At 34.0% G+C, this 18,938-nt stretch overlaps 1 protein-coding gene across 1 annotated transcript; it reads right to left on the reverse strand.

The window, feature by feature from the left end:
• Positions 1-4,247: 4,247 nt before the first annotated feature.
• On the reverse strand, positions 4,248-17,450 carry LOC138313085 (uncharacterized). Its single transcript, XM_069253734.1, has 2 exons — positions 17,376-17,450; positions 4,248-4,850 (listed from the first exon to the last, which is right to left on the reverse strand). The coding sequence occupies exons 1-2, from the start codon at positions 17,448-17,450 to the stop codon at positions 4,248-4,250; spliced, it is 678 nt and encodes a 225-aa protein (XP_069109835.1).
• Between the last annotated feature and the right edge of the window lie 1,488 nt (positions 17,451-18,938).

An 18,938-nucleotide genomic window follows, 5' to 3' on the forward strand; every position in this document is an offset into this window, starting at 1 on the left:
CGAGCTTTAAATAAAAAAGAATTAGTTGCCAGAATATTATGATTAACTCTATATTGAAACCACTGAAATTTTGTGTTTTTTGTAATCATAAATGGAAGCTTAAAAACATTTTTCCATGATATATTACTCAAATCGAAAATTGAATTCCATTTCTTTTGTCCTGATGGTACAATATTGGTTTTTATCAGACTATTATAAAATACTTTGGAACCTTTAGATTTGCTAAATATTTGCTCATAATATATTGGAATAAATGGACAAGGTATTTCTGTTTTAGGAAAACCTGGATTGCGATTAAATTGTTTTACTGCTGATATAACACTGTGATAATGAAGGAAGTTAGTCTCTATGTGATATTTTTGAGTAAATTCTTCAAAAGTATAAAATCTACCAGAATCATAATCTCTTATTAAATCCTTTATATTTATAACTCCCTTTTTATACCAGTCTCTAATGAAAATTGACTTTCTGTCAATAAGAATTTTGTCATTATACCATAGTGGGGTCTTTAGATAAACATCCTGATCATTCAAATCCCTTTCCCTAGCCAAATACATTTTTTTACAGGCTTTCAAAACATCTAACCAGAACTTGTTTTTACATTTATGTTCACATTTTTTTATATAGTCTGAGCCAGTTTGAATCAGCAAATCTATGTTGACATAAGTTTTCATAATGGCTTGCCATTTTGATGAACATTGGAATAATCTTCTTATCCAACCTAATTTAAGAGAATCTATAAAAGTTTGGATATCAATCATTCTTAACCCACCATTAATATAATCCTGAACAACTACTTCTCTTCTTACTTTATCTACTTTACTATTCCATAGAAAATCATACAATATAGAATTCAATTTCCCAATAAATTTTCCATCTGGATTTGGTAATGATATAAACAGATGATTAAACTGTGAAACTAAAATAGATTTAATTACATTTATTTTGCCAATTGGTGTTAAAAATCTTCTTTTCCAGGATCTTATGAGTGATTTTAATTTTGTAAGTTTTTTTATCAAAGTTTAACTGAGGAATCACATGCAAGTTAATATTGAATTCAATACCTAGCAAAGTGAAGGTTTCCCTGCCCCATTGTAGATCAAGTTCTGGAAGAAATTTATCTGTACTATATTTCTTACTGCCTATCCAAATAACTTGTGTTTTTGAAATATTTATTTTAAGTCCTGATATATTCGCAAAAAAGTCAAGTTCAGTAACAGCTTCTCTAAGTGATTTTTCTGTGCCATCAAGTGCAAGTGAGGTGTCATCTGCATACTGTGAAAGAAGTATGGGACAATTATCCACATCAATACCTTTAATTTTTTTATTATTTCTTAGTTTGATAGCTAGAATTTCAGCAACAAGGATAAAAATGTAGGGAGCGATTGGGTCCCCTTGACGACAACCCCTTTTAATTTGAAAAAAAAATGAGACAGATTTCCACCCTGATTAATAGACGCACTGACCTGATTATGAAATGTTTTGACCCAATGAATTATACTATCACCAAAACCAAAAAACAATAATACTTTTTCAATAAATTTTCATGACACCGAATCAAAGGCCTTTTCAAAATCAATCATTAAAAACATACCTGGAATATCATTTTCCTCTGTATATTGCATTAAATCATAAACTAGTCTGGTATTTTCACCTATATATCTGCCCGAAAGAAATCCTGTCTGATCTTTATCAATTATTTTATCTAAAACTGTCCTAATTCTGTTTGCTATAGTACCTGAAGCTATTTTATATACTACATTTAGAAGTGTAATAGGTCTCCAATTTTTTATAAAATGTCTGGGTTTATCTCCCTTTGGAATACATGAAATAATGCCTCGTCGTTGTGAGATAGATAAAATACCATTCTTATAACCTAAATTTATAGAACGAACAACAAAATTACCTAAGAATTTCCAGAAACATTTAAAGAACTCTACTGTGAAACCATCTATCCCTGGAGATTTATTATTTTTCATGTTTTTCAGTGTTTTACCAGCCTCTTCTAGCGTGATTTGACCTTCTAAATTTTCAGAATCATGTTCATTAATCTTATTTATATTGTAAGGATCTAAGAGCTCATTTAAATTTACATCTGCTATTTCATTATTAGAATCATACAATTTTTCATAAAATTTCTTAACTTCCTCCAAGACATCAGCCTGTTTAGTAATTACGTTACCATTATCTAATTGTAATTTAGGTATAATTTTAGATGTAAAATTCCTATTTTCTAAATTTAAAAAGTAACTTGTGGGTTTTTCTCCCTCTTCTAACCACTTAGCACGCGACCTAACTATACTTCCTTTAATCTTTTGTTCTCTAATTGCCTGTTGTTCTCGTTTTTTAGATTCTAACTCAACCATGTCTATATCATTTGTTTCTTCAATATCCTGTATAGATTTTCGGAGATTTTCTTCCCTAATATTTTGTTGTTTTTTCCTGAAAGATGAATATGATATAGTTTTACCTCTAATTTGCATAAGCAGTGTTTCTAAAAATAATTGATCATCTATAATGAACTCAATCTCAGAATCAGAAATGTTATCTATATTATTTAAGTTATAGACAGGAAGAAAATATTGTAATTTCGTCTCCCTAATACATGTTTTTACTATATTCAGATACTCTTGTTCCTGTAAAAGACTATTGTTAAATTTCCAAAATCCCCTGCCTGGAACAAATTCATTAAGTTTCAACGATATGGTTGGGAATGAATGATCAGAACGGTAGCCTGCTTCAATCTTGGACTTATCAGTACTGGAAATTAAGTTTTCAGATATCAAAAAAAAATCAAGACGAGCCTGCTTGAACGGGTTTGTTTTTCTCCAAGAATATCTTTTAATGTCTTCATGCTGTTCTCTAAAAAATGTCTACTAATGAAAAATTGTCCATAATTTCTAAAATCTTCTCTCTCGCATTAGGGTTATTTATATGTTTGTAATTTTTATCATAGTCTATATCAGGGTTAAGAACTGAGTTAAAATCTCCACAAATAATAGTATATCGATTATCAAATGCTTCAATAGTTTCGACAATTCTATCATAAAAATTAGGACCATCCTTATTCGGGCCATACAGGTTAATAAGTGTAATTCTAAAAGTCTCAATTTCAATATCCAAGGCTAAAAAATTACCAGTATTGTCTTTCTTCTCCTTGTGAACCTTAAATTCAAAATTGTTCCTAAACATAATGGCTACACCTCTAGCATTTGATCTAAAAGAACTAAAGTGGCATTGGAAACCCCATTCACTACGTATAATGTTTTCTAGTTCATTATTAAAATGTGTGTCTTGCAAGCAAAACACATTACTGTTAGTGGACAGCAGATAGGAGAATACATCTTTACGCTTAATTTTGTCACCTAGGCCTTGATTATTAGCAGATAGAAACCGTATAGATGTCATAACTTTGTCTAAAGATAAAGTATACCTGTTCCATCCCAGAGAAAGATAGAAGAGAGGAGAACGAGTTAGAGATTACAAACATGAACAGAGAAAACATAAAATACATTGATATATTGGTGGTCAAAGCTATTTTCTACTGCAAACAGTACAAAATCATAATTTTTTTCCTTCAATAGCATAAAAAAAAATACCTGAAACATGTATCTGAGAAAGTATGCATGGGCACGCCGATATCTGTAAAATCTGTAACAGGAAGTGAAGCTTTACCGGAAGTAGTACAATAACTAACCGATAAGGAGATTACTAAAATCCGGAAACGGTAACAAAAGAGAGAGAGAAAACAGAAGAAAGATACGATTAAATGAGTATGAATAATAACGTAATGGTAATATTATAAATTACAAAGACACTCTTGAATTTTCCTTCACCGGGAGCGTTATTATAGCACAAACATTCAATGTACAGGAGGAAAGTTACTTACAGACTTATAACGAAAGTTCAAATTAAATTATATATTTGTAATTGCCGTATAAAAAACGGTATATCAAATGATATGTATATATATATGTATGTCAAACCATACTAAGATTAAAAAAATAAGTAGACTTACCGGAATTTAGAAAAATAAATCCCACACATGCAATACACACACACATTAATCACAAATTATCCAAAAGAATAAGAATTTGACACACAAAAACACCACAAAAGTAGCAGTTTCACGTATATTATCCAAACTTTGAATGCGAATATCGGTAAAACCAGGATACAATTCCTGGCGGCACCAACATGCCTAGCCCGTTACCGATCAAGCGCTAGTACGATTTGTCACATAATATTTACACAAAGTTTGAGTCCTTCATAAGGAATTCGTCTGTGAGAGGTGTGCCAACCTGCAGTCGTCTTTTCCTTCCATCATGCAGAATTGCAAAAAGTTTACCGTCCGTGCTAAAGGAGTGCTTCACACACTGAAGTCTGTACGCGTCCTTTAAGATCTGCTGGTTGATCTTCGTGAGGTCCTCAAAGATGGTGTATCTCGTCTTCTTCAGCTTCGAGCGGGCTCTGATAATCTCAATCTTTTTCCGGCGATGTGTAAATTTAACGATTACATTCCTCGGTCTGTCCCTGTTAAACTTCCCTAGGCGATGAGCTATATCAATATCTCCACTAGAAATGTCTACGTTCAGTTTTGACGAAACAAACTTCACAATTTTATCTACACATTCCTCCACGTTCTCAGAAACAGATATATCTTCAAGTCCATGAATTCTGAGGGAGTTCTTTCGTCCGTGTTGTTCCAAATCGTTGAGACGAGTGATATGGGACCCCTGGAGATTGCATACCTCAGATTCCAAATTTCCAATAGTCTGGCGGAGTTTCTCATTTTCCGATTCCAAATCAAATACTCTGCCTCTGAGTTCTTCAACCAATTCTCTATTCTCCTTCGAATCAGTGTCCACTCAACTTCTTTATCTTGTGATCAAAGTCAGACTTTGTAATGAGGCGATGCTAACAAAGTCCCGAGAGTCTCATCAGTCCTTTCCTCAATATTCCCTGTCCCTTAACACCATTAAACTTCCTCCAAGTGCTAGTTTTTTTCCTGTGGCTTGACATATTACCAAAGAATTTCCACAGAAGTATGTTACACAAAGTAAAGTTCCTCACACTCAGGCTAAGCCAATGAATAGATTCCAGGAATTTCATTAGCTTGTACTGTGAGCAGTATTCACTAGCTGGGTATCTAGATCATTGTCCCTAACATACATGATTCCAAACTAACACGATTTCGCGTCATATATTTTCAGGAAAGAGAGTCAATCAAACTGTGTAATATGTGTACTTATGTTACACTATCATCCAAAAAATTATTTTACCACAAATCGTGGATAAAATAAGAAAAAATAACTTTTTCACAGGAGCACTTTGACAAAGGGACTTCCCAGGTCCGAACGTGACCTGACCTTCATGAATATTTTATATATAAATACCATTTATTATTTAATTACTACATCGTTAATTGTCAATATATTTCCCATTATTTGTGTTTTTGACTTATTTCTTTTATGATAGGTTGAACGCTTTAAAAATACAATCGGATATTTTGATCATAACAAAAATAACTTTGTCTCAGGCGACTTAAAAAAACAATTATAATATTATAATTAATAATAACTAGAACACTGACATATCACAAAGGGCCCTGCTCAATGTTCTTTTCGATTTGAAAATGACTGATGACAGTATAGTACAAGAGATCTCAGGGATCTTGGCGCCTACTAAAGAATGATCTTTGTCTCACAATAGAAAGAGGGATCTTTTCTTTGCTTTTTAAACTTTAAATATTAAAATACCAGATGGCTGCCTGTTGGCCATCTTGTTGATGGATCGGTCCCAAAATGCAATATAACCAAATAAGTGCCCTCGGGGAACCTACATATAAGATCCGTTAGGTACATTTTGGGAAATAGCGGTAAAAAAACTTAAACAATCAAAATTCAAGATGCCTGCCTTTAGGCAATCTTGTTAACCGATCTATCCCAAAATGCAATATGCACAACCAGTGCCTTTGGGAAACATATACATAAAAAATTTTTGAGAAAGTACCCTTTGTAACGGTACCTTGTGAGAAATATAAAATTTGAGACAGATCCTTTCAGTACTTTTTTGAAAAATAGTGGTAACAAAAAAAAAAAAAAAAACCAAAAACGGGCAGACGGAAGGACGGACGGACAAACGGACAACCTGATTACGATGCGGGGCCCTAATTATACTATGCAAGTGTTAAGCTGATGTCTGTAACATTGCATAAACACCAAAACAAATTAAATGTTGCATAATTTAGTAAGCAAGCAAATAATTGTTTCGATCATTACACAAAGTAATCTCTAGATCTTCACACATTGCAATATTTGTGCTCAGACTGGAGCACTGAAATCCAAGGACATCAGGGGCAGATGAATCACTTGAATCTGAAGCTGATGTAGATGATGTGGTAGACGATCTGCTAAACACCAAGTCAGAGTAAAACCTGGACCTGGAAAAAGTCAAAATATAACAGAAAATGTAAAATGACATGTGTATTAAACATATCCGTTCCTGTTATATCGACATAAAAAGTCCCGTAGAATAGATCTTATATTATACAGATATACTGTTCCTGTTATATCGGACATAAAATGTCCCACAGAACAGATCATGTATTACACATTGATTTGTCATGTAATATCCGACATTTAACGTCCCATAGAACAGATCGTATATCATACATACTATTCCTGTTAAATTGGAAATAAAATGTCCCATAGAACATATCATGTATAATACATACTGTTCCTGTTATATCTGACAGAAAACGTCCTATAGAACAAATCATGTATTATACATACTGTTCCTGTTATATCTGACATAAAACGTCCCTTAGAACAGATCATGTATTTTCCATACTGTTCCTGTTATATTGGACATAAAATGTCCCATAGAACAGATAATGTATTATACATACTGTTCCTGTTATATCTGACAGAAAACGTCCTATAGAACAAATCATGTATTATACATACTGTTCCTGTTATATCTGACATAAAACGTCCCTTAGAACAGATCATGTATTTTACATACTGTTCCTGTTATATCTGACAAAAAAACGTCCAATAGAACAGATTGTGTGTTTTACATACTATTCCTGTTATATCTGACATAAAATGTCCCATAGAACAGATCATGTATTATACATACTGTTCCTGTTATATCTGGCATAAAACGTCCAATAGAACAGATCATGTATTATACATACTGTTACTGTTATATCGGACAGAAAAATTCCTGTTAGAACAGATCTTATATTATACATATATACTGTTCCTGTTATATCGGACATAAAACGTCCCATAGAACAGATCATGTATTTTACATACTGTTCCTGTTATATCTGACAAAAAACGTCCAATAGAACAAATTGTGTATTTTACATACTATTCCTGTTATATCAGACATAAAACGTCCCATAGAACAGATCATATATTTTACATACTGTTCCTGTTATATCGGACATAAAACGTCCCATAGAACAGATCATGTATTTTACATACTGTTCCTGTTATATCTGACATAAAACGTCCAATATAACAGATGGTGTATTATATATATATGTTACTGTTATATCGGACAGAAAAAGTCCCACAGAACAGATCATGTATTACACATTGATTTTTCCGGTTATATCCGACATAAAACGTCCCATAGAACAGATCGTATATTATACATATATACTGTTCCTGTTATATCGGACATAAAATGTCCCACAGAAAAGATCATGTATTACACATTTTGTCCGGTTATATCCGACATAAAACGTCCCATAGTACAGATCGTATATTATACATACTATTCCTGTTATATTGGAAATAAAATGTCCCATATAACATATCATGTATTATACATACTGTTCCTGTTATATTGTACATAAAATGTCCCATAGAAAAGATCATGTATTTTACATACTGTTCCTGTTATATCTGACATAAAACGTCGAAGAGAACAGATTGTGTATTTTACATACTATTCCTGTTATATCTGACACAAATCGTCCCATAGAACAGATCATGTATTATACATACTGTTCCTGTTATATCTGACATGAAACGTCCCATAGAACAGATCATGTATTATACATACTGTTCCTGTTATATCGGATATAAAACGTCCCAAAGAACAGATCATGTATTATACATACTGTTCCTATTATGTCAGACATGAAACGTCCAAGAGAACAGATTGTGTATTTTACACACTGTTCCTGTTATATATGACATAAAACGTCTAATAGAACAGATGATGTATTATATATATCTGTAACTGTTATATCGGACAGAAAAATTCCCGTAGAACAGATCTTATATTATACATATATACTGTTCCTTTTATATCGGACATAAAATGTTCCTCAGAACAGATCATGTATTACTGGGTTTGATTAGTTTAATGTCCTATTAACAGCCAGGGTCATTTAAGGACATGCCAGGTTTGTTGGTGGAGGAAAGCAGGAGTACCCGGAGAAAAACCACCGACCAGCGGCCAGTATCTGGCATCTGCCCTACATGGGATTCGAACTCGCGACCAAGAGGTGGAGGGCATGTGGTAATATGTCGGTACATCTTAACCACTCGGCCACCGCGGCCCTTCATGTATTACACATTGATTTGTCCGGTTATATCCGACATAAAACGTCCCATAGAACAGATCGTATATTATAAATACTATTCCTGTTATATTGGAAATAAAATTTCCCATAGAACATACCATGGATTATACATACTGTTCCTGTTATATTGGACATAAAATGTCCCATGGAACAGATTGTGTATTACTCATACTGCTTCCGCTATATCTAACATATAACGTCCTATAAAATAGATCAAGTATTTTTCATACTGTTCCTGTTATATCTGACATAAAACGTCCAATAGAACAGATTGTGTATTATATATATCTGTTACTGTTATATCGGACAGAAAAAGTCCTGTAGAACAGATCTTAAATTATACATATATACTGCTCCTGTTATATCGGACATAAAATGTCCCATAGAACAGATCACGTATTTTACATACTGTTTCTGTTATATCTGACATAAAACGTCCAATAGAACAGATTTTGTATTTTACATACTGTTCCTGTTATATCAGACATAAAACGTCCCATAAAACAGATCATGTAATAAACATACTGTTCCTGTTATAACGGACATAAAACGTCCCAAAGAACAGATCATGCATTTTACATACTGTTCCTGTTATATCGGACATAAAACGTCCCAAAGAACAGATCATGTATTTTACATACTGTTTCTGTTATATAGGACATAAAACGTCCTATAGAACAGATCATGTATTTTTACATACTGTTCCTGTTATATCTGACATAAAACATCCAAAAGAACAGATGGTGTATTATATATATCTGTTACTGTTATATCGGACAGAAAAAGTCCTGTAGAACAGATCTTAAATTATATACTGTTCCTGTTATATCGGACATAAAATGTCCCATAGAACAGATCATGTATTTTACATACTGTTTCTGTTATATCTGACATAAAACGTCCAATAGAACAGATTTTGTATTTTACATACTGTTCCTGTTATATCAAACATAAAACGTCCCATAAAACAGATCATGTAATAAACATACTGTTCCTGTTATATCGGACATAAAACGTCCCAAAGAACAGATCATGCATTTTACATACTGTTCCTGTTATATCCGACATAAAACGTTCAATAGAACAAATTGTGTATTTTACATACTATTCCTGTTATATCAGACATAAAACGTCCCATGGAACAGATCATGTATTTTACATACTGTTCCTGATATATCTGACATAAAACGTTCAATAGAACAAATTGTGTATTTTACATACTATTCCTGTTATATCAGACATAAAACGTCCCATAGAACAGATCATGTATTTTACATACTGTTCCTGTTATATCTGACATAAAACGTCCAATATAACAGATGGTGTATTATATATATCTGTTACTGTTATATCGGACAGAAAAAGTCCCACAGAACAGATCATGTATTACACATTGATTTTTCCGGTTATATCCGACATAAAACGTCCCATAGAACAGATCGTATATTATACATATATACTGTTCATGTTATATCGGACATAAAATGTCCCACAGAAAAGATCATGTATTACACATTGATTTGTCCGGTTATATCCGACATAAAACGTCCCATAGAACAGATCGTATATTATACATACTATTCCTGTTATATTGGAAATAAAATGTCCCATATAACATATGTATTATACATACTGTTTCTGTTATATTGGACATAAAACGTCCCAAAGAACAGATCATGTATTATACATACTGTTCCTGTTATATCTGACAGAAAACGTCCTATAGAACAAATCATGTATTATACATACTGTTCCTGTTATATCTGACATAAAACGTCCCTTAGAACAGATCATGTATTTTACATACTGTTCCTGTTATATCTGACAAAAAACGTCCAATAGAACAGATTGTGTGTTTTACATACTATTCCTGTTATATCAGACATAAAATGTCCCATAGAACAGATCATGTATTATACATACTGTTCCTGTTATATCTGGCATAAAACGTCCAATAGAACAGATAATGTATTATACATACTGTTACTGTTATATCGGACAGAAAAATTCCTGTAGAACAGATCTTATATTATACATATATACTGTTCCTGTTATATCGGACATAAAACGTCCCATAGAACAGATCATGTATTTTACATACTGTTCCTGTTATATCTGACAAAAAAACGTCCAATAGAACAAATTGTGTATTTTACATACTATTCCTGTTATATCAGACATAAAACGTCCCATAGAACAGATCATATATTTTACATACTGTTCCTGTTATATCGGACATAAAACGTCCCATAGAACAGATCATGTATTTTACATACTGTTCCTGTTATATCTGACATAAAACGTCCAATATAACAGATGGTGTATTATATATATATGTTACTGTTATATCGGACAGAAAAAGTCCCACAGAACAGATCATGTATTACACATTGATTTTTCCGGTTATATCCGACATAAAACGTCCCATAGAACAGATCGTATATTATACATATATACTGTTCCTGTTATATCGGACATAAAATGTCCCACAGAAAAGATCATGTATTACACATTTTGTCCGGTTATATCCGACATAAAACGTCCCATAGTACAGATCGTATATTATACATACTATTCCTGTTATATTGGAAATAAAATGTCCCATATAACATATCATGTATTATACATACTGTTCCTGTTATATTGTACATAAAATGTCCCATAGAAAAGATCATGTATTTTACATACTGTTCCTGTTATATCTGACATAAAACGTCGAAGAGAAACAGATTGTGTATTTTACATACTGTTCCTGTTATATCAGACATAAAACGTCCCATAGAACAGATCATGTATTATACATACTGTTCCTGTTATATCAGACATAAAACGTCCCATAGAACAGATCATGTATTATACATACTGTTCCTGTTATATCAGACATAAAACGTCCCATAGAACAGATCATGTATTATACATACTGTTCCTATTATGTCAGACATGAAACGTCCAAGAGAACAGATTGTGTATTTTACACACTGTTCCTGTTATATATGACATAAAACGTCTAATAGAACAGATGATGTATTATATATATCTGTAACTGTTATATCGGACAGAAAAATTCCCGTAGAACAGATCTTATATTATACATATATACTGTTCCTTTTATATCGGACATAAAATGTTCCTCAGAACAGATCATGTATTACTGGGTTTGATTAGTTTAATGTCCTATTAACAGCCAGGGTCATTTAAGGACATGCCAGGTTTGTTGGTGGAGGAAAGCAGGAGTACCCGGAGAAAAACCACCGACCAGCGGCCAGTATCTGGCATCTGCCCTACATGGGATTCGAACTCGCGACCAAGAGGTGGAGGGCATGTGGTAATATGTCGGTACATCTTAACCACTCGGCCACCGCGGCCCTTCATGTATTACACATTGATTTGTCCGGTTATATCCGACATAAAACGTCCCATAGAACAGATCGTATATTATAAATACTATTCCTGTTATATTGGAAATAAAATTTCCCATAGAACATACCATGGATTATACATACTGTTCCTGTTATATTGGACATAAAATGTCCCATAGAACAGATTGTGTATTACTCATACTGCTTCCGCTATATCTAACATATAACGTCCTATAAAATAGATCAAGTATTTTTCATACTGTTCCTGTTATATCTGACATAAAACGTCCAATAGAACAGATTGTGTATTATATATATCTGTTACTGTTATATCGGACAGAAAAAGTCCTGTAGAACAGATCTTAAATTATACATATATACTGCTCCTGTTATATCGGACATAAAATGTCCCATAGAACAGATCACGTATTTTACATACTGTTTCTGTTATATCTGACATAAAACGTCCAATAGAACAGATTTTGTATTTTACATACTGTTCCTGTTATATCAGACATAAAACGTCCCATAAAACAGATCATGTAATAAACATACTGTTCCTGTTATATCAGACATAAAACGTCCCAAAGAACAGATCATGTATTACACATACTGTTCCTGTTATATCAGACATAAAACGTCCCAAAGAACAGATCATGTATTACACAAACTGTTCCTGTTATATTGGACATAAAACGTCCCATAGAACAGATCATGTATTTTACATACTGTTCCTGTTATATCTGACATAAAACGTCCAAAAGAACAGATGGTGTATTATATATATCTGTTACTGTTATATCGGACAGAAAAAGTCCTGTAGAACAGATCTTAAATTATATACTGTTCCTGTTATATCGGACATAAAATGTCCCATAGAACAGATCATGTATTTTACATACTGTTTCTGTTATATCTGACATAAAACGTCCAATAGAACAGATTTTGTATTTTACATACTGTTCCTGTTATATCAAACATAAAACGTCCCATAAAACAGATCATGTAATAAACATACTGTTCCTGTTATATCGGACATAAAACGTCCCAAAGAACAGATCATGCATTTTACATACTGTTCCTGTTATATCCGACATAAAACGTTCAATAGAACAAATTGTGTATTTTACATACTATTCCTGTTATATCAGACATAAAACGTCCCATGGAACAGATCATGTATTTTACATACTGTTCCTGATATATCTGACATAAAACGTTCAATAGAACAAATTGTGTATTTTACATACTATTCCTGTTATATCAGACATAAAAACGTCCCATAGAACAGATCATGTATTTTACATACTGTTCCTGTTATATCTGACATAAAACGTCCAATATAACAGATGGTGTATTATATATATCTGTTACTGTTATATCGGACAGAAAAAGTCCCACAGAACAGATCATGTATTACACATTGATTTTTCCGGTTATATCCGACATAAAACGTCCCATAGAACAGATCGTATATTATACATATATACTGTTCATGTTATATCGGACATAAAATGTCCCACAGAAAAGATCATGTATTACACATTGATTTGTCCGGTTATATCCGACATAAAACGTCCCATAGAACAGATCGTATATTATACATACTATTCCTGTTATATTGGAAATAAAATGTCCCATATAACATATCATGTATTATACATACTGTTTCTGTTATATTGGACATAAAACGTCCCAAAGAACAGATCATGTATTATACATACTGTTCCTATTATGTCAGACATAAAACGTCCAAGAGAACAGATTGTGTATTTAAACACTGTTCCCGTTATATATGACATAAAACGTCCAATAGAACAGATGATGTATTATATATATCTGTAACTGTTATATCGGACAGAAAAATTCCCGTAGAACAGATCTTATATTATACATATATACTGTTCCTTTTATATCGGACATCAAATGTTCCACAGAACAGATCATGTATTACTGGGTTTGATTAGTTTAATGTCCTATTAACAGCCAGGGTCATTTAAGGACATGCCAGGTTTTGTTGGTGGAGGAAAGCAGGAGTACCCGGAGAAAAAAACCACCGACCAGCGGCCAGTACCTGGCATCTGCCCTACATGGGATTCGAACTCGCGACCAAGAGAGTGGAGGGCATGTGGTAATATCGGCCAGTCGGTACATACTCGGGCCACCGCGGCGGTCCGCGGCGCGGGACCGCGCGGGGCCTGCGCGGGTGGTCGCGTCGCGTCCACGGAGGCTGTTGCGGCGATTCGCGCGCGAACGCGACGACGCGCGCGGCGGCGGCGTCGGGTGCGCCTCCCGACGGCGCGCGGCGCGCACCGCGTTAGAAGCGGCGTGGTGCGCGGGCGGTGGGGGGCGCGGCGGACGGGGGGAATCGCGCCGGGCACCGCGGGGCGGGTCGTCCGTACGTGGCGGGCCGGTGTGCGGGGGCGCCCGTCCACTTCGGCAACCGCGGGGGGGATCGGGGGTTAGCGGGGCGGCGGCGCCGCGTGCCGACCCAGGCCTCGGGCGCGCGCCAGGACGGCTCGTGGGGCGCGCGCGCGGTGGGGGCCACTTCGCCACCGTCGCGCCCGCGACCGCTGCGGAGCGCGGGCGGGCGGCGGGAGGCGCGTCGTGGTCCGACGCCGGGGCGGCCGGGCGGCGGGACGCGCGTCCCGGGGGCCACGGCGCGGCGCGGGCGGGGGCACGGCCGCGTGCGGCGTACCCGCGGCGGCGGACCCTTCCAAGAGATTACACCATTGAATTCACAGAAAACGTCGCAAAAAAACATATAACAGATCGTATATCATACAATAAACTAATCCTGTTATATTGGAAATAAAATTTCCCATAGAACATAACCATGTAGTATACATACTGTTCCTGTTATATTGGACATAAAATGTTCCATAGAACAGATTGTGTATTATTCATACTGCTTCCGCTATATCTAACATATAACGTCCTATAGAATAGATCATGTATTTTACATACTGTTCCTGTTATATCTGACATAAAACGTCCAATAGAACAGATTGTGTATTTTACATACTATTCCTGTTATATCTGATATAAACGTCCCATAGAACAGATTGTGTATTATACATACTGATCCCGTTATATTGGACATAAAATGTCCAATAGAACAGATCGTGTATTTTACATACAGTTCCTGTTATATCTGACATAAAACGTCCCATAGAACAGATCATGTATTTTACATACTGGTTCTGTTATATCTGACATAAAACGTCCAATAGAACAAATTGTGTATAATACATACTGTTCCTGTTATATTGGACATAAAATGTCCCATAGAACATATCATGTATTATACATACTGTTCCTGTTATATCTGTCATAAAACGTCCCATAGAACAGATCATGTATTTTACATACAGTTCCTGTTATATCAGACATAAAACGTCCCATAGAACAGATCATGTATTTTACATACTGTTCCTGTTATATCTGACATAAAACGTCCAAGAGAACAGATTGTGTATTTTACATACTAATCCTGTTATATCTGACATAAAACGTCCCATAGAACAGATCATGTGTTATACATACTGTTCCTGTTATGTCAGACATAAAACGTTCCATAGATTACTCTTCAGGCATCCTCAATCCCGCTTCTGACACCATGTTATGTATGCCTTATCTAGCATATTAAAACAACGAACATGGCTGAGGTCCAGCATCATTTATTAATCCAAACGAGGCTCACGCGCACGTGACATAATAACAGAGACACACTACTAACCGGATTATGGACCGATTAAGATATACATGACAGTATACATTACAGTTCCATGCCTGCATTTTTATTGGTATGTGTTTTCATCTGTGAAGTAAAAATAGTCATAACTAACCTTTTTTGCTTAATGATACATTTTAAGTATCTATGTACACCATAAAAACAATACAACTTCAATGTTATCACTCTAAGTGAATGTCACATGGTAAAGGTATCTATACTGTATATTATGGAAAAGGTATTGACTTCAGTATCCATTATATGTACCCGTATTACACTAGGCACTACAGGAAATATGGGAAACAGTTTTCATGCTATTCTGTATAAGTGAGTGTCTTAATTTTACTGACACCTACATTAAGATATCTCAGTATTTTGGAAATGGCCAAAGATTTGTCTGGTTCCTCTACATGGTTTGATCATAAAAATGCAACTAAATGTTATTATAAGGTGACTTTTAAATCGCCTGTTTCAATAATACCATTGTTCTTCAATTGCTGAATTTAATCTCTAGCCTTCTTCAGAGTCCTCGCAGAGAGGCTTTACCCAATATCGGGTTCCAATGCAGGATACGTTGGAACACTGTATATTCACATAACATTGGCATTAAAATCTATATTCACATATTAAAAGACGCAAAAGAAAGATCCTCTACATCTTACTACATATTATTGAATTATCAATTATCAAATTATTAACTCATTTGACTTTAAAATTATTTGTAAAAACTAATCAAAATTATTGATCTTGGTACTTACTCGACAAATGTTCACTAATTTTATGCTCCTGTGATTATGTAAAATAACATTTGTTTAAAATTTATAAATAAACATCTTTGGTACTCACCTGGTCAATAGTTTCTTAGTCATCTGTACTGCGAAGAATCTGAAAAGTATTTGAGATAATAAAGCAAGGTTTTTAAGAATTTTAAAACTACATTTCCCCTGCCCATCAAGCACCTGGGGGACAAACCTACTGTTGAATAAATACAAAATTGATTTGACTTACCCAAGAAAGCTTACTATTATTCAAGAAATAAAATATATTAAATCATATTGTTACAGATGCCCTAGTGTTAAGTTGGTACTTTTATTATCTATCCAAAATATCGGGGAATTTAATAGATTAGGAAAATACATAGATTCAGCTTTAAAGCGACGAGATAATTTAATATCGAATTTAAGTTAACCAATATTAACATTTGCAAGTTTTTGAAATGTGCATTAGGAATTTATTGTCGTTCAATAATACTATTTTGTTTGATGATCTGAAATGGTATGTTTACATAAGTAATCATACAATGTACTGTTTTGCTATGCAAAATGTAGTAATGATTGTCCAATACTGTCTGCATTGTTATATTGTATATGTTTATTCCAACTCTACAATGTGTTAAAACAAGGAAATAAAATAAATAATATAAGCTTCGGCCCAAATTAGAAAGAGATTCTTTAATTCCTACAAAAGAAGAAGGATTTTAACTGGCCTTCAGGCCAGGTGAGCTAACAAGGCCATGTTATATTCTTTGTGCGTGATCTTTTTCTATCTTTAAAGCTCAGTACTGATCATTCTAATATTTAATGTTTTGAAGAAGACAGTCTTTCATTGTTACTATAACTAATAACATTGTATCTGTACACAAGATTTATTACAAATGATTATGAAGCAAACTTACATCTCTCACATCATTTAGCACCCTGTTGACTGGAGTTGTTTCTGGAAGGTGTCTTTGCTTTGGTGGCGTGCACATGCATGGTTGGCATCTGGCCTTAATCCTAAAAATGTTAAATTTCAATATTAAAAAGAGATATGAAACATATGGATACTGTATAAGAAGAAATACAGACTTTTTCCAAAAATTCCTTGTGTTTTAATTAAAACAATTCAGATTATACATCAATTGGGGGATTGATAAGTGCACCAGTTTAGTGATAAATAATTAGCGATAACAATTGTTTTTTTTTTTTTGTGAAAATTAACATACGAGTACCTTTATTTTACATAATAAAGGGACTTATATGTAACAATGTTTTGGAAAACTATAGCGAAGAATGCGGGAAGTAAATATCAAAGAACTAATATTGCTTCACAACTATATATTATAACCCATAATCTATACAGATATATATATACACAGGTATACAGATAATGTATCATATTCCTGTAAAGACACTTAGCATGTCACTTCAAAGAATAGACAAGAATCCAACATGGTGATTATAATATATACGACCTTTCCAAAACCCAACTTTACTTCTGTTCACTGCCCTTTCTCCTTCCCATACACCATATTGGTTATTAGATATAATTTAATTCAATCAACATATACCATGGCATGTACTGGGGTGGAGAAGATCAGTGTGAGTTGGCGGAAGTACATGTTTATCTGTCTGAAAGACTGCCCGGGTCAGGATCTGCTTTGTGTCTGTAAAAGCAAACAATTAATTTCTTTCATATACATACCAGATAAATTATTTTTGTAGTTCAGTATTGATTTTTTTTCTTAAAGATCTGAAAAGTTTGTGAGTATATGAAAGTACCATGAAGATTTCTCCATTGTCTGTCTGTAGTGGCAGTAAAGATACGGATATCTCTTGATGTGGTGCAATGGTAACATTCTGAAAAAAGTTATTTATATAGATAATCAAAATGTGTGTCAGTATTTCCATAATAGTATATATCTTAAAATATGATAATAATAGATAAATTGTATAAGTAAGTATATAGCTACAATGACCCGGGGGCATCATTAAGTGACTATATATGATGTCCCGAGGGAATTGTGATATTGATAGAGGGGTAATTTCACAAAGAATCAAAACAGTTTTAGATAAAATTATCAATGAAGATCAGACTGGCTTTTTATCTGGTAGGTATATAGGTGAAAATATCCGCACAGTGGATGATGTAATGCAATATGTTGAAGATTTAAATATTCCAGGTATGTTGATGTTAGTAGATTTCGAAAAAGCTTTTGACTCCGTTTCATAGAGATTTATTGATAAAGTTTTTAACTATTTTAACTTGGACCAGAAATGAGAAAGTGGTTAAAATTATTTGACAATAATGTATATTCTTCAATTAATCAAGGGGGAAATTTATCGGACCGTATCAGTATTGAAAGAGGTTGTCGCCAAGGAGATCCAATAGCTCCCTACATTTTTATTATTTGTGCAGAAGTGCTAGCTACAAGAATTAGAAATAATAATCATATTAAAGGCATTGATGTAGATAATGT

This window comes from Argopecten irradians, unplaced genomic scaffold, assembly GCF_041381155.1.
Source record: "Argopecten irradians isolate NY unplaced genomic scaffold, Ai_NY scaffold_0591, whole genome shotgun sequence".
In the NCBI taxonomy this organism is placed as follows: Eukaryota; Metazoa; Mollusca; class Bivalvia; order Pectinida; family Pectinidae; genus Argopecten; species Argopecten irradians.